Source organism: Ochotona princeps, chromosome 2 (genome assembly GCF_030435755.1).
Source record: "Ochotona princeps isolate mOchPri1 chromosome 2, mOchPri1.hap1, whole genome shotgun sequence".
Classification (NCBI taxonomy): Eukaryota; Metazoa; Chordata; class Mammalia; order Lagomorpha; family Ochotonidae; genus Ochotona; species Ochotona princeps.
Genome location: NC_080833.1, coordinates 90,884,882 through 90,906,005, shown reverse-complemented (window position 1 = coordinate 90,906,005; position 21,124 = coordinate 90,884,882). Strand labels below are relative to the sequence as shown.

At 37.2% G+C, this 21,124-nt stretch overlaps 1 protein-coding gene across 2 annotated transcripts in view; it reads left to right on the top strand.

The window, feature by feature from the left end:
* VAV3 (vav guanine nucleotide exchange factor 3) overlaps positions 1 to 21,124 on the top strand; it is a 371,921-nt gene that overhangs the window by 303,900 nt on the left and 46,897 nt on the right. For both annotated transcript variants that reach the window (XM_004581990.2, XM_058659743.1), the window contains exon 20: positions 7,044 to 7,180. In XM_004581990.2, coding sequence (XP_004582047.2) covers positions 7,044 to 7,180 — 137 coding nt within the window. The remainder of the gene's footprint in view (positions 1 to 7,043; positions 7,181 to 21,124) is intronic.

The following is a 21,124-nucleotide window of genomic DNA, read 5'->3' as shown; positions in this document are numbered from 1 at the left end:
CTCCCCAAGTAGCTACAGCAGCCGGAGCTGAGCTAATCTGAAGCCAGGAGCTTCTTTAGGGTCTCCCACGCAGGTGCAGGGTCCCAAGGCTTTGGGCTGTGCTCGACTGCTTTCCCAGGCCACAGGCAGGGAGCTGGATGGGAAGTGGGGCTGCTGGGATTATAACCAGCTCGCATATGGGAATCCTGGCATATGCAAGGTGAGGACTTTAGCTGCTAGGACAAAGTGCCGGGCCTCCAGGTGTTTATCTTAAGACTACCTTATAGATAAGTTGGGGGAAAAGTTATTGGTAATACACTTTGTGTATTTTTAAAAATTTGGAAGAGGTTTTGAACGTTTTCACCATGAATAATCAATATTTCAGTTGATAAGATATGATTACCATAACTTGAACATTACAGGATGTATACCTATATAAAAATATTGCCTGGTATCCCAAAAACATGTATAATCTTATGTATCAGTTTTAAAAATAAAAAAATATCCTAAAAAGCAGCAATAATGGATTTCAAACTCAAAAGATTAGAGTATTGATAAGAATACAGACATCTTTCACTACAATTTTCTAAAGCTGTTTGGGTCATTGTACTTTACAAATTTAAAAAATTTTGTACAATTTTACACATTTTACAAAAATTGTACAAATTTACAGATTCATGAGAATGTGATTTGCATACCTTGCTAGTTCAGAAAGCTCACTTAGGAGAGATACAGACAAAATAAAATAAATATTCCAGGGTCCTACGAAAGATATTAAAATGTGCTAACATTTTTATGGTTATGAATTTTTTTTTACGAATTTCGCTTGGATGGCACCGTATGCCAAGTTGTGTTATTTTTGAGTTCCCCTGTCTTTCTGTTCAGTATAATCTTGGCTGTCTGAGGACAGGAAGCTTGCCCTTGCTCTGTTCTGAAACTGCCAAGCCCTGCACTTGAGTGCACCAGACATATCTGATGAATGAATGAATGAATTTGTTATTCTCATGATCAGTTTCCCAGGATCAACCAATCAGATACTCTGACATCTTGTAAAACTAATTATTTTTTCCTGTGGCCGTGTTTAGATTTTAAATGAGGCCCCCTAGGTGAAAGACCAGCATATTACTGACAGGCCATTTATCTCCCAGGCAGCACTCTCCTCTCAGTTATTGCCCCAGGGATGGCCATTGCATTAGGCCAGTGATGTCAGCATCGGGAATAGATATGGATCTATATTATGGCAATCACTCTTTCTGCCCTGCTTAGAAGACACAATGGCTGATGCTAGTGCAATTAGCTGGTTAAATTCATTGAAATTTGAGGTGTATGTGAAAATTATCAGTGAAATAGTTCACACGTGCCAAATTTTCTAATGGGTTCTGCTTTGAATTACTGCCTTTAAGAATCATTTTTATTGTAGTTGTTGAAATGTGTATCACACTTAATGGAACTGTGTTCAGGTTTTAAGGAAAATGTTTCATAAACATAGTTTGGGAAATCATAGGCTTCTACATACTTTCATATGACGTGAGTTTAAGTGTTCATGCCCCCATCCCTGATACTGGAGTAAATCATCCTTTTAATATTGCCAGTTCTGTTCTATGTTGATTGTTTATGCAAAAGAATGACTTGCACAAGGCAAGCTTGAATAAATGTTAAAGGGCAAAACTTCCCATAAGTTCCATGAGGGGATTTCAAAATCCAATGTCCTGAACATTTTGAAGCCCTGTGTCTATTAAGATTGTAGTTGGCCAGACAACACACCTGTATCATAGCGGGAAAAGCAAGCTAAAAATAAATTATTAGGAGATTGAGTTTTGTCTGAGTCATGTGACTTATATTCCCTTACGTAATTCATCATAAAATTGGGGGGATTTAAAGACTTATCAAATATGAATGCTGAAATTACACATTATTTTGCATTTACAGAATAAATGCTTAGATTTTAGGGAGTACCACTGTAACTATACTTGTATCCATGGTAAATGTGAATCTGGGGCAAAAAGGATCTAAACAAGTACTGGGTATGTGTTTTCCCAAAGAGAAAGAAGCAGTTTGTGATTTGATGAAATGATATATTTTTGATAATTTTTTTAGGATAACTTTAAAAAGAATAAATTCATTTGACAGGAAGAGATCTTCTATGTATTGACCCACTCCCAGATGCCCACAACAATGGAGGCAGGAATAGGCTGAAGCCAGCAGCCTGGCGCTCCATCCAGTTCTCCTAACATGGGTGAGAGGCACCAGCCTCCTAGCTGTCATCGACTTTAAGAGCAGGAGGCTGAAACGGGGAGCAGTGGAGGGGAATTTCAGACATGGGCACTCGGATACGGGATGCAAACGTTGTAAGCGGTGTCTTTACCACTGTGCCAAATGCACCGCCTCAGGGATGATTTGAAGGATTTTCCCCCCAGTTAAGCAGCATCAGTAAAGAGAGCTACTTTTGTAATTTGTGCTGTTTTCCATGTCAGAAGCCTTAAAGTATAGATACACAAGGGAAAATAAAAGATTGTTTTTTTTAGGTACCAGGGATGTTAAGCCTGAGCAAGTTTTGAAAGGGTGATCTATAAAAAGGAGATGTGCCTTCCTCAGCACAACTCCAGATGGAAGGAGGCAGGTCAATGGAGAGATGTTACACAGAGATTTTTGAATAAGTTTCAGAAAGACCTTGTTATACAACTGTATGCAACAATAACTGAGTTGTCATGGGGATGTGGAGTGATGTTCTGTCCTGCACATTGTCAAAGAGGTTAAAACTTGCTGGGCATATTTTCTAAGGGGAGAGGAAGACCTACACTAAAGCAACAATAAATGGCTATTTGAAACTGAACATCTGTAAATATGATTTACTCTATTCTTGATCTCACTTATGGAGTGTGATGCCTGCTGTGGCAGTAGATTGTGTTAAGTATTCTGTTGGTTGAGCACCCTCCGATGTGAATTTTAACTCATTCCCTCTTTTTCGTATTTTAACTGCATTTTTCATTTATCGGTTAATGTGATTATGGTCAAGCACTGTTACTGTGGTTTTAGTTCATAAAAAGAAATACCATAAGGGGATCTTTTGGAAATCATCTGTTTATCTCCCATGTATTGTCCAACACCTACTGAATGCTAGTGTCAGAAGCAAGGAGAACATGTCAGAATTCATCATGTCGTTGTGCTTTGTCTTATTCCTTTGATACGTTGATCTCTCTAGCACTACAACACAGGCAGCAGATCATGATCATTGTGAAAGGCTGAAATGCTAACTGATTAGGAATAAGGAGCCAAAAATTATCCTAACAAATAACCAATAACATAACATTGTACCTCATTTTATAAAACAAGTATTTAAGTCAAACACTGTGCTTCCTTTATGTCCAAAACTGAGGGTAGTGACTGTGTCTTTTGGATATTACCTAGGTTTAACTGTTTTTCTTAGCTAGGATTATACATTTTGCATTTTAGGTGTAAGGTCAGTAGCATACCTTTGTTAATGTGCTACCAGTTCATTTTCCAAATGTAGCTTAGATTAAGCCAGAAGAAATAATAGCCAGTAAGATAATACATTTTAAAAATTAGGAATAAGTGCAACTATAAAAGCAAATTATAGCATTATGATTTTTAGCACATCTAAGTCCCATTTCTTTATTACAGTGTGTTAGTGCCTGTGCCTTTGTACATTTTAAATGTAAAGATTTTACTAGGCCATGTGTTACGGGCATTTTGCTTCATTTAAGATAGTACATGAGGGGCTGGTACAGTTGTGTTGCATGCTAATCCTCCACCTGTGATGCTGGCATTGCTTATGGGCACCAATTTGTGTCCCAGCTGCTCCACTTTCAGTCCAGTTCCTTGCTTATGGCCTGGGAAAACAGTGGAGTATGATTCAACCCAGAAGCTCCTGGCTTCAGATGGCCTCATCTCCAACCATTGCACCGATGTGGGGAGTGATCCAGCAGACTGAACATCTCTCTCTCTCTCTCTCTCTCTCTCTCTCTCTCTCTCTCTCTCTCTCTCTCTCCCCCCCCCCCCCTCCAACCCTTCCTCCCTCTTTCTCTCTCTCTCTCTCTCTGTCTTTTTCTCTGTAAGTATACCTTGCCAATAAAAATAGATTTGCTAATCTTTTTTTTTTTAAGATTTTATTATTGGAAAGCCGGATATACAGAGAGGAGGAAAGACAGAGAGGAAGATCTTCCATACGATGTTTCACTCCCCAAGTGAGCCGCAACAGGCCGGTACGCGCCAATCCGATGCCGGGACCAGGAACCTCTTCCGGGTCTCCCACGCGGGTGCAGGGTCCCAAAGCATTGGGCCGTCCTCGACTGCTTTCCCAGGCCACAAGCAGGGAGCTGGATGGGAAGTGGAGCTGCCGGGATTAGAACCGGCGCTCACATGGGATCCCGGGGCTTTTAAGGCGAGGACTTTAGCTGCTAGGCCATGCTGCCGGGCCCCCAATTTGTTAATCTTTTTAAAAAAATCCACGAGGCAACTCCATGCTTCAACTCTATATTTCATGTCTTACAGCTTGTTTAACCTCTGTGTGCATGTGTGTGTAATAAACTTTGTTTCATGTTTTTTTTCTCTGAAAGGCAGATACAGAGGCACAGAGAGAGCTTGCATCTCCTTATTCACTCCTCCAGATGCCTCCAACAACCTGTAGGTCAAAGTCAAGAGCCTCAAATTCCATCTCCCATGTTCATGCCTTAAACTCAAGAACTTGAGGAATTCCTGCTGCCTCCCAGGGTAGGCATAAGCAGGAAGCTGGAGTTGGAAGCAAAGCCAGACTCAGATCTAAACACTGATATTGCAAGCCAGTTTCCTGAACAGTGTATTAAACAGTATGCTTAAAATTTTGTTAAAAAAAATCTAAAGAGGGAGAGGGAGAAAATGAGTGTGCACATACTTCCATCCATTGGCTTACTCCATATATCCTCCTAGTGATCAGGGCTGGGCTAAGGTGATCCTTGAATCCAGTAGCTGAATAGCTCTCCCAATTACCTTGAAGCATCACGCTCGACTCCCAGTGTCCACATTAGCAGGAATCTGTACTTAGGAGCTAGAGCTGGAGTTTGAATGTAAGTACTGTGATATAGCACATGAGCATTTTTTTTAACTGCTAGACTAAATGCTTGTTTCGCTGTGTGTGTGTGTGTGTGTATGTGTATGTGTATGTGTGTTTGTGACTGTTGCAATGGCAGCATAATTTCCTTTGTTTCCTTAAAAATTCTGTGAATTTTTAATCACTTCTCAAGAATGCCTGATTTGTGTAGGTGAACAGAGCTATTGTATCCATCATTTGTCAGTTGGCGCTGTTTGGATTCTCTTCATGGATCTTGGCAACAGACAGCTGCAGAGAAGGCCAGAGCTTTTCACTAGCCTGAATATTTGCTGCCACCTGAGCCATTTCAGCTTTAAAATTCTGCTATCTTATCTTCAGCCCCTATTTAAAAATTGGCATGAAAAAGAGTAACCCAGGGAGTCTACCAAATGAAATACCTTTCTGGCCCTGAAAATGCTCAATAAAACAGAGACTAACTGTAATTCTCACTCCTAATTGTGCAAGAACTGTCTTGTAAGCCAGAGTCCTTTTTCCAAACTTGCTTGAGTTTGAACATTGCTTCATTTGTCATGTTTTGGAACTATTAGGTGTTGTTTTAAGTTAGCAATGACAACATAATCAAATGTATGCAATGAGCTCTTGATGTGCTTAGGGCATCTGCAGTGTGTTGCGAACAAGTCTTATAAGTACTTCACCCAGAAGAGTTCTCATGCTGAGTATTGTTCTTGGAAAAAGACAATAAGGTCTGCAGTTTTTGTTGGGGCACCATCTTGCAACATCTGGTGGGGAAAGAGTCTGTGAAAGATGTAGGATTAAAGCCAGAGTTCTAGGGGTTCATGGCACAAGAACTGAAGCAAGGAGAAGATGGAGCAACTTGTAATGTGCCTGGGCAGATGCGGCAGCTGAATTAGGTTTAAGGACACAGTGTTCTTCAGTCTTCTGTGTTTTGATTGCCTGCATTGATAAAACAGTGTTGACTGAAACTTCATGCATCTGTTTTCTTCCTTATGGGATGATTGCTTATTTGGAAAACTTCAACTGCTCCCTGGGTCATTCCATGTAGCTTTTGAGGTCTTTTCTCCAGGAGCCTGGACCTTCAGAACCCAGCGGGAATCATTTATCCTGCTTTATTTAGTATGGCAGCTTCAGTGCGGGCTGTCATTAAAATAAAAATCATGATGTATAATAAGCAGTGGCTCAAATCCTTAAAGGAGCCACAAATGTGTTTGTGAGTGTTATTTCTTGGAAAGGAGCTGCTTCACCCTTAAAAAGTGGCTGTGATGCTGTCTGTGACCATTATTGGTGTGGTCAGGCCTATATGTGATTGAAGCTGCTCTTCTCAAAAAGGAAATATTGAACTGAAGTCTTCATTGCACAAAGAAATGCAAAGAGAAAGGATGGATCTGTATCTCAAATATTGTTGATGCTATTAGTTTAGACATGCTGCTTTTATTGGTTCTGTTTTGCAAGCCTAAATTCAAGCCCGAAGAGTTTCTCCATATAAATGTCTTAAGTATTGCGGTGGCACATCCATCACCTTTTTGCTTTTGAATTACAAAAATAAGCTTAAGATATGAGCCTTATTCTGGGTAGCGTTATCCGTACACCGAAGGGGTGAGCTTCCGTGGTGATGAAATCAGCCAAGGCCCAAGAGAAAAGTAATAGGCAGAAAGGATAGAGTTGATGAAAAAATTGATTCTTTTCCATTAAACCCAACGTGATGTGTTTTTTTATGAAGCAGGCGTCCGCCAAAAGAAATATTTTTTCAATGAAAAAGAGATTGATGGTAAGGGAGAGGAGAAGTATGTAGGAATCAGAGTGTAAATAAGTGTCTTATTCCATCACCATCTCAAATAATGAGAAAGTTGAAAAGCCTTGCAGTGAATGCCTTCAAATATTTACTTGGACTTCATGGTACTAAATTTTTTGAATGTTAATAGTTTTCTTTTTTAAGGTACAGTTATACTTCAGGAATTATTACTTTCTCAGTGCTAAACTATGTGTTGCTTGTTTTCAGGTTTACCAAAGATGCAGGTCATTAGGAACTACACAGGACTCCCACCCCCTGCCCTTCACGAAGGACCCCCGTTACACATCCAGGCAGGCGACACAATTGAACTTCTCCGAGGAGATGCACACAGTCTGTTTTGGCAGGTATTTCCAAATTACAATCTTGTTAAAAGATTTAATGGATGATTTGTTACTGCTTACAGAATGAAGCTCTTGTCTTTTAGAAACTGATGGAACACTTTCAGCTTCAGAGACTTTACATGATGTGAAAGAGAAAAATACTTATTAGCCTTTGTTATATTTACCAATGCCAAACTAGCAGTGAACATTAATGTGTTAAAGAAAAATAGTAACAGTGCTATGAGTCATAATTAACATTTTTATTAAAAATTCAGACTTTGCCAGAACATAATTTTTCTAAGCCTAGTACCTGTGGGTATGATCTCATTTGCATGGCTTTAATATATTAACAGTTAACTTCAGGAAAACTACCTAATTAGCTCGCTAGTGACCATTTGATTGTATTTGATTTTTTCCTACCCATAATGCTTGAAGTTCTCAGGGGTGTTTGAGGCATTATTCACAAAATAGCATGAAATATGGAAGGTAAGTGAGCATGTAGATGTTTGCAGGTGGTGAAATCTTTCTTAGCCATTATGTGTGTATTTGGTTAACTGGGATAAATATAGGGACATGTTAATATCTGATAAAGCTGGATAACAGAGCATTCTTGTTTATTACATTGTTTTTCTGTTTCTTTGTGAATGTTAAAAATGCTTTCCCCAAAAGTTAAAGAATTTGCAAAAATTCTGTTTTGAGACCTAGGCCTTGATGATCCATAGATTAGGTCTTGAGTGGAATTTTGCTAGAGTTAATAAATGGGAGACTGAGATCGAATTCTATTGTATGTGTTCCATTCATTTAAAACTGTTCTGTTGTCTGCCCTCTTGGCACATGAGAATGCCCCCAGATCAAGCACCTACCCCCAACCACCATTTTATTTCTTGTTGCTGATGACTTTTCCAACACTGCACAGTCCTTAAATATCCTGCTCATGTATCTCATCCTTCCCATCTATCCTTTCTCCTCAGTCTATCCACAAACATGCCTGCATTTTTACACCATAAGGTTCTCTTATGCGGGTCTTATCTTTCATCTTGGATTTTCCACTCCATATATTGTCAGTCTGTTCTTGAACTCTAAATTTTCAACCTCCTGTCTATTGTTACCTTTTCTATAGTGTATGACTACGCTCAAACTCTTTGTATAGCTCAAACTTTTCTCTGGTTATGTCAGGCCCTCTTATCCCTCTAAACCCTTCCTAACCTCTTTCTCTTCTGTACATAAAGCAAAACTTGAGTAGCTCACTCTGTCTTTCTGTGTTTTATTATAACAAAGACTCCTACAGAAAGAGCTTCTATTTGGGTCATTCATGCTGCTTAACAAAAAGCTTACATTAGAGATATGCTAGACTGTACATATTTAAAGTGTTCAGTTTTGTTTTATTTTGACAGTTGAATTAAACTAACTTAATTATCAGCAACAATCAAGAAAATAAATGTTATCTATCACCACCCCTTATATTTTGTGCCTGTTTATAATCATCTGTCATGCTGCAGCTACTGTCTCTTTCTGCCCTCCCCCTCCCAACCTTCAGGTGACCACTGCTCTACCTTCAGGCAGTAGCACAATGCATAGGATGTATTCTTTTTGCCTGCCTTTTGCCACTCGACATAATTTTCTCAGAATCCAATCATATTTCTTTGTTAAAAATAATTCTTTTTGTATTACTGAGTATGAACTCATGGTTACAGCATGATTTGTTATCTAGTGTGGATGGACTTTCAAATATTAGATGTTTTAGATATAAAGGTAAATGTAAAAAAAGCTTCTATGAGTATTCACAGATAACTTACATGAATGTATACTTTTATTTTTGTGGGAAAATACCAAGAAAGGAATGGGTAGATCACAGGTAGATCTGTAATCAAAATGTGTGGAATTACAGAACTTTTTTCCAAGTCACCATGCCAATGTTCTATTTCGATCAACCGCACAAGAGAGTGCTAAGTACCCCATTTCCTTGACACCGCTACATGTAATTAATCTTTTTAATGTTATCTATTCCTCATGTGGCACTTCACTGTGTGACTTGAGTTTGCATTTCTCTGATGACTAGTGATGTGGGGAATGTTTTCCTGTGCCTGTTTACCATCCATATACTTTCAGTGCTGAAGGGCTTATTCAAATATTTCATTCAAAATTACAAAAAAAAAAATTTTTAAGTTCTGTTTTCTTTATATAGAACTTTTAAAATGTTTGTGCTTTGGATACAAATACTTTATAAAATTTTCTGTTGCATATGTTTTGTCTTAACCTGTAGCTTATCTTTTTATTCTCTTACTAACTTTGGAGATAGAGCAGAAGTTTTCTTTGGTGTGGTCTATTTTTAAAAACTTTTCATATTATAGATAACACATCCAAAAAATCTTTACCTATTATGAAGATACTGTCCCGTGTTTTCTAGAATTTTAATTTTTAACTTTCCATTTAGATTTATGGATCATTTTGAGGCATTTTTGCAGATTGGATGAGTAGTGTACATATTTTTTGGCACGTGGATACCCAAGCAATAAGATAGCATTTGTTGAGTAGATAATCAACTGGTTTATCTTAGTGTTTTTACAGACAAAGGGTGTAGGCCAAATTATAATTGTAGGTCATCTTGACAGTTCTATTCCCTTGATCTCTTATCTTTATTCCAGTATGAGTCTGATTTGATTATTACAACCAATAAGTCGTCTTGAATTTAGGCAGTGTTTGTCTTTCAAATTTGTTCCTTTTTCCAAATATGATTTGGCTATTCTTGATCCTTTTCCTGAGTTTTAGAATCATCTTTTTAGTTTCACTGATAAAATCATATTGGCATTTTAATTACAGTTAAATTCATGTGTAGTAATAATGGCAAAATTTACAACCTTGACTCTTCTGATCACTGAGTGATGTTCTACTTATTTAGGTCTTTAATTTTTTAGGCAGCCTGTTAATTATCAAAATTCTGATTGTTTTTGTCACACATTATTATTTCCTTTTGATGCCATTATCAATGATAACTTTAAATTTCAATTATTTTTCCCCTATAGTGTACTAAAATGCAATTCACTGTTGCATTTTTAAGTTTCTCTTGTAACTCTTTTCGAATTCACTTGGTTCATGTAGGTTTTCTTCTTGATTCCAGGAGAATGTTTAAGTAGATAATCAAATTGCTAATGAATAAAATGTTTTAGTCTACCTCTGTAATATGTATGCCTTTTCCTTTTAAAACTATTTATCTGATAGGCAGAACAAGAGTGAAGAGCCATCTTTAACCTGTTGGTTCACTCCCCAGATGTCTGCAATAGTAAGTGTGTGCCAAGAGCCAGGGACAGGAGCTCTATGCAGGTGTCCCACGAAGTTGGCAGAACCCCAAGTTCTTGTGTCGTCCTCTGCTGTCTTCTAAGGAGCATTAGTGGAAGGCAGGATTAGAAGCCAGGAAGCTAAGACTGGAACCAGCCCTCTGACAAGAGATCCTGGTGTTACAAGGGCAGCTTAAACCCAGTTTGCCACAAGGCTAGCCCCCTCTGCCTTTTATTTTTATTCTCTTGCCTTATGGAAATGTGTAGAAAATCCAATAAAATGTTAAATACACGTGATGAAAGAATACATCCTTGCTTTATTCCTGAATTTAGAGGAAAAGTATTGTTTTCTACCAGTAAGTATAGTGCTGTCTTTAGTTTCTCATAAATGAACTTTACCATATTGAGAATATGTCCTAATTCTACTTTACTGAGAGTTTTTAAATCAGTAATGAGTGTTGAATTTTGTCATTCTCTTCCTGCATCAAATGAAGCGATATCATTTTCCTTTTTTCCCAGCTTATCATTATGGCGAATTGCATTGATTTGTCACATATTGAACCTATTTTACTTTCCTTATATAAACCTCAATGACAATCATATATTAACCTTTGATATTTTATTTTCTTGAAGTGTTTTTATCTGTTTTGGATAACATTTAATGCTCAAAAAAAAGAATGAATTGGAACTATTTCCTCTCTCCAATTTTCTGTAAGCGATTTTCTACCAATGGCACTATTTCTTTCTGAAGTGCTTTGTAGAATTCACCAGGAAAGCTATCTGGGCCTCAAGTTTCATTAGTAGGAAGATCTTAAGCTGTAAGTTCAATTTCTGTAATTTTGAGCTATTCAGGTAGTTTGAGTTTTTAAAGGAATTTGTCCAATTTTTCTAACTTGACAAATTTAATGGCATGAAGTTGTTTATAATATTCCTTCACTGTACTTTTAATATTTGTAGGTAGGGTGCTATTTCCCTCATTTGTGATTGTTTTTCTTCATCAGCCTGATTACATGGTTATGGATTTTGATTTTCTCATAGAACTGGCTTTTCATTTTATTGTTCTCCTATTTTTTTCTAATAACATTAATTTCTTTCTATTCAATCTTTATTAGTTTCTTTCTTTTGCTTGCTTTGGGGTCAACTTGTTCCTCTTATACTTTCTTTTTTTTATTAATTACATTGGATTATGTGACAGTTTTATAGGCACTGGGATTCCCCCCACCCCTCCCCAAACCCTGCCCCCATGGTGGATTCCTCCACCTTGTTGCATTACCACAGTTCAAGTTCAGTTGAGACTCTTTCATTGCAAGCATATACCAAGTGTAGAGTTCAGCATCTTATTGTCCAGATAAGTTCAATGGCTTCTTGGGGAGACCATTTCTGGTCTGAAGGTAGAGCCAGCAGAGTATCATTCCAATCAATTAAAAGCCCCAACATAACACCAGCCACAATTTATAACGTTATGGAATTAATTGACATAGTATTGAGTGACCAATATGTTAAAAGAAAAAAAAAAATGCAAGTTCTTCACTACATCCTGTGACTTCTTCATTGACATTTCAATTTTAGTTTATATACAACCAAGTTCTATACACCTTAAAAAGGTTATAGATTATTATTCAGCTGTCTCGTGTCTATTTTCATTATAGTATTTAGCATTTTATAGCGTTGAAGCATAATTTTGCTGAACCTTGCTGTTTTTTGGGTAGTCTAGACTGGCTTATAACTCTAACAAGACATATGTCAACAGTTTAGGTGCAGAACAGTTTTAGGAGGGGTGTGCAGAGAAATCTTCAGTACCCTAGTGAGGAGTAACTAATCTTTGTGTCCTATCTAATAAGGTATGACCGTTTCCTGTCTGATTCTAAGCTTTCCTTGTTCTCTGTCTACTCTGGCTTGCTTGCTTGCTTGCTTGTTTGTTTTGAGGGATTTCTGGAGTGATCCTAATGGTCATTGCTAGAGAGGGTGGGGACCCAAAGTTGGAACCAAGCAAGGACCAGAGAAAGCTCCCCTCCCTAGTCCCAAAGGAACTTTACTGTTCTGTTTCTGCAGACCGCTCAGGGCTCCTGGCTGTTGTTCCAATGACCTTGGATCCTACAAGGAAGGAGTTGGACTTCTTCCATCCCATGTGGTAGATCCAGATGGGGTGGGTGAGCTCAGAGTTCTCGGACTCCGAAGGCACTCCAATTCCCCGTGGTCTCCTTGGCAGTTGGAATGTAGTCCTTGGTGCCCATACTGATAGTCCTTGGTGAGGATCTAGCAATCTTCAGTGTTGGGATACAAGCCTCCTCCTGTCTACCTGCTCCACTCTGGGATCCCCCTGCTCTGTGCATATGACCTGTTAAGAGGTTGTCAGGATCGCTCTTGTTTCCCCCCCTCCATATGCCTTTGTAGTTTTGCTATTGTCTAATGCTGATTTGAGTCTGTTGTCCGTGAGTTACCAGTTATGATCCTGATAGGCCATACTTCACGTCTTGCTCACACATTCTAAGGAGATGGAAAATTTCTCTGCTTTCCATCCCCATTACGGAATAACATAGGGTTACAGTTCTTTGATGTAGATCATAAGCAGTCTGACTCACATTGATTGTTGGTTCATTGGTTACTTCACAATATCTTATTGCATGTGAGACAGGCTGTTTGAGGTTAAGAAAATATTACATTTTACAGGTAGCATTTTTCATATTGACATCATTTCATCTTAAATTGAGGCAAACATGTGGTATCTAACCTTTTGGGATTGGCTCATTTCCCTTAGCATTATGGTTTCCAATTGGGCCCATTTGGCCAAAGAACTGCATTTCATTTTTTTAATAGCTGAGTAGTATTCCATAGAATAAATAAACCATAGCTTTCTTATCCAGTCTTTTGCTGAAGGGCATTTTGGCTGCTTCCAAGTTTTTGTGATTATTGATTGTGCTGCTATGAACATAGGGGTGCATGTAGGTTTCTCGTGTAACAGGTGTTTTGGATATATTCCTAGGAGTGCTATTGCTGGATCATATGGTATGGTGATTTTCAGTTGTCTTAATGTAGAATGTTTGCTTGTGTATTTGAACACTCACTTTTCTCTTTCCAATGTAGGCAGGTAGTTTTCTAAATTTCTAAGTATTCTTTTATATCCTGTGAAAAATTTTAGATTTTTAAATCATTCTCAATTTGAAATATTTTCTAATTGCCCTTTCATTTCTTTCTTATGGATTTTATTCGTATTCTTTAGTTTCCAAAAATTTTGTGAATCTTCAAATCTAGTTCTATTTCTAATTTCCAGTTTAATTATCTATCGCAAAAATATAGTTTGTATAAATTAAATAATTTAAAATTTAATATTTTATAGGCTAGAATGTGGTCTGTTTTGATGAACTGTGCATTTGAAAGAGTGTATTCAGCTTCTGGGGGATAAGATGTTGTACAAATGTCAGATCAGAATAGTTAAGTACTGTCTCTTTATTGGTGGGTGATAGAGTCGTGCAATCTACATGCAAGTCTGAAATCATTATGTAGTCTTTCTCTCAGCTATTAACTCCTTATTTCACACTTTAAATCAGGGATACTTCTTCTCCAGGTCCACTCTAATCAGCTTTGGTATGATTTCTGAGTTTGACTTCTGGTGGGTATCCTCAGACACACTTGCACTGATTGCATCTCCGATTTGTCTGTAACATCAACCACAACAACTGCAAAATCCAGATACTACAGTATATAGCCTTGCTGAACTGTGTTTTTCTAACATAATTCATATCTAGACCCTAACCAGAGGGTCTATGCAGCAGTCCCTGCCTTTGCTGGCTGCAAAGGTTACCATTCTTCCACTTCGCCATGTTTGCGTCATCACTTTGCTCCACTGCCAGCTCCCACTTGGTGGCATTTCACTTAAAGATGCTATCCTATTCTTATCCTGTTCCAACCAATTTCCTTATGCTTTTTCTTTTCTTACAGTAATAGTGGTGACCATAGCTCCAACAAAATGTTCATCCTATAGTTTTTACTTAGTTTTTTAAATTTTTATGATACAGTTCCATAGGTTCTATGATTTCCTCTTCCCCCCTCCCAACTCCCTTACCCCACTGATTTGGGATATAGCATTATAATAGTATAGTCCTTCATAAACAATCAGGAGTCCATCATTCTGCTATTTAAATGTGACCTGACATTGTAGGTATGGACAGTGGCAGAAAGTCCAGCATCCTATTGTCAAGATGTATTTAACAGTTTCATTTGGAGTCCATCTTTTATTTGGAAGTAGAGATGTGTACTGCATTGTCTCTTCACATCTGGATATGATAGTCTATTACACACTTACTGTACATTCTCTTAAAAACCATAAAACAAAATCAACAGGAAGAAAAATACAGAATTTACAATTCACAATATGTAAATAACATGCTACTGAATGACCAATGTGTCACTGAAGAAATGAAAAAGAAAATAAACCTTCTTGAAGAAAATGATGCTACAATATGAATGGCCCGTGTGTCACTGAATAAATTAACAAGGAAAAAAACTTTTGAAGAAATTAAAATAACAAAACCCATGAGATGTAGCAAAAACAGTATCGAAAGGGACATTTATAGCATCACATGTTCACAAAAGTAGAAATATCCCAAATAAATGATCTAACAATACAGCTCAGAAATTATTAAAAATAAAAAAGTGAACACAAAGCAAGAAATGATTAAAATCACAGCAAAAAATAAATGGAACTTAAAATAATAGCTACAAATTACAACAAGAAAAAGCACTTTATAAAAAGCTGAGCAAAACAAACTTCAAGCCAGACTAGCAAATAGAGAAACCAAGTAAAATTAGAGGTGGAAAAGAAAACATCTGAAGAAACTATTTAGGTGATCCTTTATTGCTGAATGGATCCTTAGATCATGTGGTATCCTTTCTTCATCTTTTTAAGTATTTTTCATGTCCAAGTCTATATTATCTGATGTAACGATGGCTATACCAGCTTGTTTTTCTTTGCCGTTAGCCTGGAATATATTTATCCATCTTCTCACTTTGAGTTTCTGCATATCTTTGTTGGTGAGATGCATCTCCTGTAGGCAATAGATAGATGGATTTTGTTTATTGATCTGGTCTGCTAATCTATGATACTTGATTAATGAATTTAAGTCATTTACTTTCAGGGTTAATATGGTAGGTGCATTTAACATTTTCATTGGGAGTCCTCTTTTTATTCAGGAGTAGAGATACATACTGCCACATATTTTAACTTTCCAATATGCTAGTCTCCATTAAACAATTCATCTATGAGAATATATATACACGCTTACCTATATATCTGTTTATCTTGCATTTTTCATGCAGGTTCCCTTATATCAGAGCGAATATTGATATTTGTCATTTTGGGACTGGCTCACTTCCCTAAGCACTATTGTCTCTAGTGGGGCTCTTCTGTTGTACATGGTAGAATTTCTTTCTTTCATTTCTTTCTTTTCCATTGAGCAAATGTACCATGATTTCCTTATCCATTACTTTTTCAACAGGCATTTGGATTCTTTCCCTGTCTTCACTATTATAGACTGTACTGCTAAAAATACAGGGTTTCAGATCACTTTCTCCTTTTTAAAAAAGATTTGTTTTTACCACAAAGTCAGATATACAGAGAGGAGGAGAGACAGGAAGATCTTCCATCCAATGATTCACTCCCCAAATGACTGCAATGGATGGAGCCGTGCCAATCTGAAGCCAGGAGCCAAGAGTCTCTTCCAGGTCTCCTACACAGTGTCCCAAGGCTTTGGACTGTCCTCGACTGCCCTCCCAGGCCACAAGCAGGGAGTTGGATGGGAAGCGGGACTGTCAGGATTAGAACCGGCTCCCATATGGGATCCCAGCGCATTCAACGTAAGGACTTTAGCCACTAGGCCACTGCACCAGGCCCCAGATCACTTTCTCGTATGCAGACATCCTTTCCATTGAATATATTCTCATGAGTAGAATAGCTGGGTCATACAATACATTTCTGAATATAAGCCAATCTCACTGGAGCTAGGCGGAACATTAATGTGGTTTTTATTTGCATTTCCATAATAGTTAGGAAGGCTGAGCATTTTCTCATGTGTATTAGCCATTTGAAATTCTTTATTTCTATTTTTAAAGGAGATACTTATGTATTTTTATTTTGAAAGAGTAACAGATTTGTTTACTGATACATTTGATTTGTAAAACTTAATTATACCATAACTTTTTTCATTTTCTGTTTATTTCCCTATCACATTATATTTAGATAGTGCTTTTAGGTATATTGTGGTATTTTCAGATTTGTGATTTCATTTATTCCTCACAGCATATAATGTTAGAAGTAGAACTATAATTCAAGTTCTGTGACAACCACTATAATCCTCTTTTTTTAAACTAAATTGTGCTGGATTCTGTTATTTCTAGACAGAGGACATTATTAGTTGTCATTTTCTCTTAGCTGCCCGGAAACAAAGATTTTCTGGTATGATGATAGATTAGCTTTGGAAATTATCAGGAGAATTTTAGGAGGAATGAGATCTTTGGAGTGACAAAATGTGTGTATGTCTTCTTTGGGGTAGCTGAGGAATTATAATGGTTAGGAAAAAGTAAGGCTAGTGTTTTTAAACAGAGAAAAATGGTTAGCACATTTACTTCAGATCATAAATGACATACTGAATACCAACTCTATATTCGCTAATCACCACCATTCAAACTTCAATTATCAACTCCAATTGGTGGTTTAACACCAGGCTTACTGTCTTTATTATTATTATTATTATTATTATTATTAATTACATTGCATCATGTGACACAGTTTCATAGGCTCTGGGATTCCCCCAACCCTTCCCCGTGCCCTCCCCCCATAGTGGATTCCTCCACCTTGTTGTTGTATTACAGATCAAATTAAGTCAAGATTCTTTCTTTGCAAACATATACCAAGCATAGAGTCCAGCATCTACTGTCCAGATAAATTCAACAGTTTCTTGGGGAGACCATCTCTGGTCTAAAGGTAGAGCTGGCAGAATATCATCCCGATCAACTGTACAGGCTTCCTGTCTTTACAAGATCCAGTGATGCTTGCTGGCGGCTTCTGGTGTATTTGACTTTTGAAACATATGTTAAAAGTCTATCTATTGTTTGTAACATGCACATAACTTGAGTTAGGGTTGTCTAAAGAGTATGTCTAAGCCAATGAGAAGATTTTTAGTTAACAAAGACAAGCCTTATTGAAAGGGTCAGTGACAGAGTGAGAAACACTGGATTCAAGTCATTCATTTACAGCCCAAGCAGTATAACTTGAGTCCAGTCATTTACTGACTCTGTAGCATAGTTTTTAATATGTTGTACGAAGAGGGCTGAACTTACTGCTTTCTTTGATTTAGAAAGCATTTCAGATCTTATAATGTCCAAAGCTATTAAGATTAAATAAGTTTGTTTCACACAATGGACTTGGGGGAGATGCATGTAAGAAGTTGACCTGAAACTGCACTTTCAAAATGGCATGATGTGGCCACTTTTTTTTGTTTAAGTTCTGAGCAAAACTCTTTTCTGTATGTTGGGTATCAGTGTGTTAAGAACATACTATATGATACATCAAAGTAATGTGATCTACAGGTGTGTTCACAGTGGTTACATGTAGGTTGGTTTTCTGAATGGTACATATTCAAAGAGAATATGTTCTTTATTTTACAGTCTAAATTATGTGACTCCCCAGTTGGTTTTTTTTATAATTTCTCATGAAAACGTGGCTTGTCAGCATCTCCACTTGATTTTCATAATTCTTATTTGAGGTTACACATAATTAACACCAGAGTATTAAAGTGAAGTGTTTTCTTTCCCATACTAGAATTTAGGAAATGGTAACACCTTGAGTAAATGGTAGCTATTGATTCTGCCATCTTCCAGCAGCATAACTTTGAACAGATTTTTTGTGTTGTTAGCCTCGATTTGATATCAATCTTCTGTGAAGAGGGAACAAGCATAATTACCACATATAAAATAAAAAGATTGTAGAAGTTTAACGTAGTACTCATGAAGCAGTAACTGTTATTCATCCTTCTACCTATCATCCAAATACTTATAAAGTACCCACTGTGTTTGGCTGGTTTACATATTGTTAAGATCATAAGTGAGAAAACAAGTTTCTAACTTCATAGCATTAATTAAATATTAATGGATCACGCACTTGCTCTCCACTTGAAGTTTTGCTTTAGGATTTTTGCAAATCAAGTATCAGACATTTATCTAGTATTTAATCTCTAGGTAAGAATCTAGAATACTTACAGCAATGTTACCACGGCCCTTCATTTGAATCTTATGAATATCTTTTTTTTTTCTGGTTTAATGCTTTTATATGTAGAGCCCCTCCAAGGAAATGTTTCTTATCTAGAAAGATTAACCTGGCCCAAAAGCGGCCTCATTCTTTCTACAGAAAACAGTAGCAATAGCAACTTTTAAGGTTTTTCAGGATGAATTTTGGCATTCCAAGAGCATGATTCTCTGCTGTGTCTCCCACAGGATGAGGTATGTGTGGCCGCCTCATCGCTCAAGGTCATTAAACAGATAATCATTTCGTCAAATGCATCAGACCCTCACGCACAGATAAGCCCTAGGACCACCATTACTTATTACAGACAGAAAGTTCTGTTTTCTCACAGCAACACTTAACCTGCACAATTCATACCCCTTCCAGTCCTAAATTAGCACTCAACATCTCTGTGCAGCGCAGCCTTCAGCTACCTTTTGTTCTCTTCTGCTTCGTTACCACCACTGTGCCTTAAGCCCTCCGATGCCAGGGAAAGGCAGCTTTTTCTCAGGTTCTACCACTTAGCAGCTCTTGGCTGCACAAAGACTTGACAGCTGTGTACGTGTATGCTCGTGCAGAAAAGTTTCAATGGCGTTGAAATTAGTGTGCTGGTCCACAAATACTTTCTAATTACAAGCTGGTTTCCCCTCCTCACCTAGAGCATTCTACAACCCCTAGCAACTCTGCATGCTCACCGAGGGCCAACTAAATGAGTGAATACAACATGTAGTAAATGTATAGGGAACTGACATCTGCTATGTGCTCCCTTTTCTTGACACCATTTCATTGCAGTCCTCCCCTCCATTTATGTTTTTAAAAGGAAACAAAATTGAATAATGTTTTACAAGTAGGGATTCGTATTTCATTCAAGTTCCACTTTGAACTCACGTTAGTTCCTGTCTGACTCCTCGCTCTCACATCCCACAGCCTCCCCTATTGGTAACTGCTCATCTCCAACTAACAAAGCCAACCTGGACCATGCCTGAGATGGTGGGAAGTATGGAACCTGTCTATACAGAGACATCAACTCTTCCAATGACCTCTTCCATGCTTTTCTCCAGGAAGAAATTCACACTATGCTCCCAGTTGTCTGTCTTGTCATTTATGAATATCTTTTGTACTAGCGAGGTGCTTTGTCGTCTTCGGAAATATTCCACAAGTTATGCTTTCTAAACTTCCTTTCTTGTTTTTTTTCTTCCAAGTATGTCACTTCACTCAGTGTGAAAGTCAGATTTTGTTGTAGACTGTCATGTTTGCTATGTATCCTATGTCCAGAGAATACAAATTATCCCCTACTGTCTTTCAAGAACTTGCTTTCTTCGAATAACTATTGGTCTAGTCTATATTATTATTATAACAACAGTAATTTCTATTTCTATTGGAGTGAGTGAGCTCTCTGCATTTTCATTATAACTTCTTTCAAACAATGATTGTCAATTGAGCTGTTTAAAAAAATGCCCTGTTTAATCTTTGCATTGAAGAGATTCATTCTGGCAGCTTTTTCTTTCTTTCTTTGTCTTATTTTCCCCTTTCTCTTTCCTTGAAAGCTCCATGAAATTGTCTTCAAGTGAAATGAATATAAAATAGGAAATTGGCCATTTAGGGTACATTTCCTACTGCAGGTGTAAAACAGTTTTTACTGAGAATAACGACATAAAGAACAATTCTGATCTTGTCATGTACTGCTTAGGGGTAAACCTCTTGTTTTTCTGTCTTTGTTAAAATATATGATAATAAAAGCTTAATAACTACAGGGAACATCCTTCATTCTGGAAGACACTGTTTGTATCAGAAAATTTGCTTTCTCAAAAAAAAAAAAGATAGATTGTGTACTTATCTGAGGAGGGAGGGCAATAGAAAGAATAAGTACAATATCAAATTGAGCCGCACCATCTAAGATTTCTTTTATAAAAGTATGCTTTATTTCCTTTTTAAAATAAAACTTGTGAACCAATGATCATTCCATATTTTATATGATGGGACTTTATTTTTATCCATTGTCATGAATCTCAAAATATTCCACTAGGAGAATTTTTTAAGCTAATCAGAACCAAAAGGCAATTATAAGCAGCAGGACATTGATCAGTGACAAAAATATATTATGTTTATCTACAATGAGAGTTTAAGTAACCTAGAGAAAAAAATGCTATACTTCACATTTATAAATCATGATCTTTAGTGTAAAGAGTGATAAAACATTTTATGCACATTTTGATTTATTCGCAGAGGTCTCCATAAAGAGGATAAATGCAAAAATCAAGTTATTCTGACTTAGACTGATGGCCAAATTTATCACTTACATATAGGATAGCAGTTACTTAATTAAATTTAGAGCATCTTCTAGACATTTAGTCTTTTACCTCAGTTCTGTTAAGTTAGATCATCTTACTTTTGTTTCAGGAGAGAAAGAATGTGTGT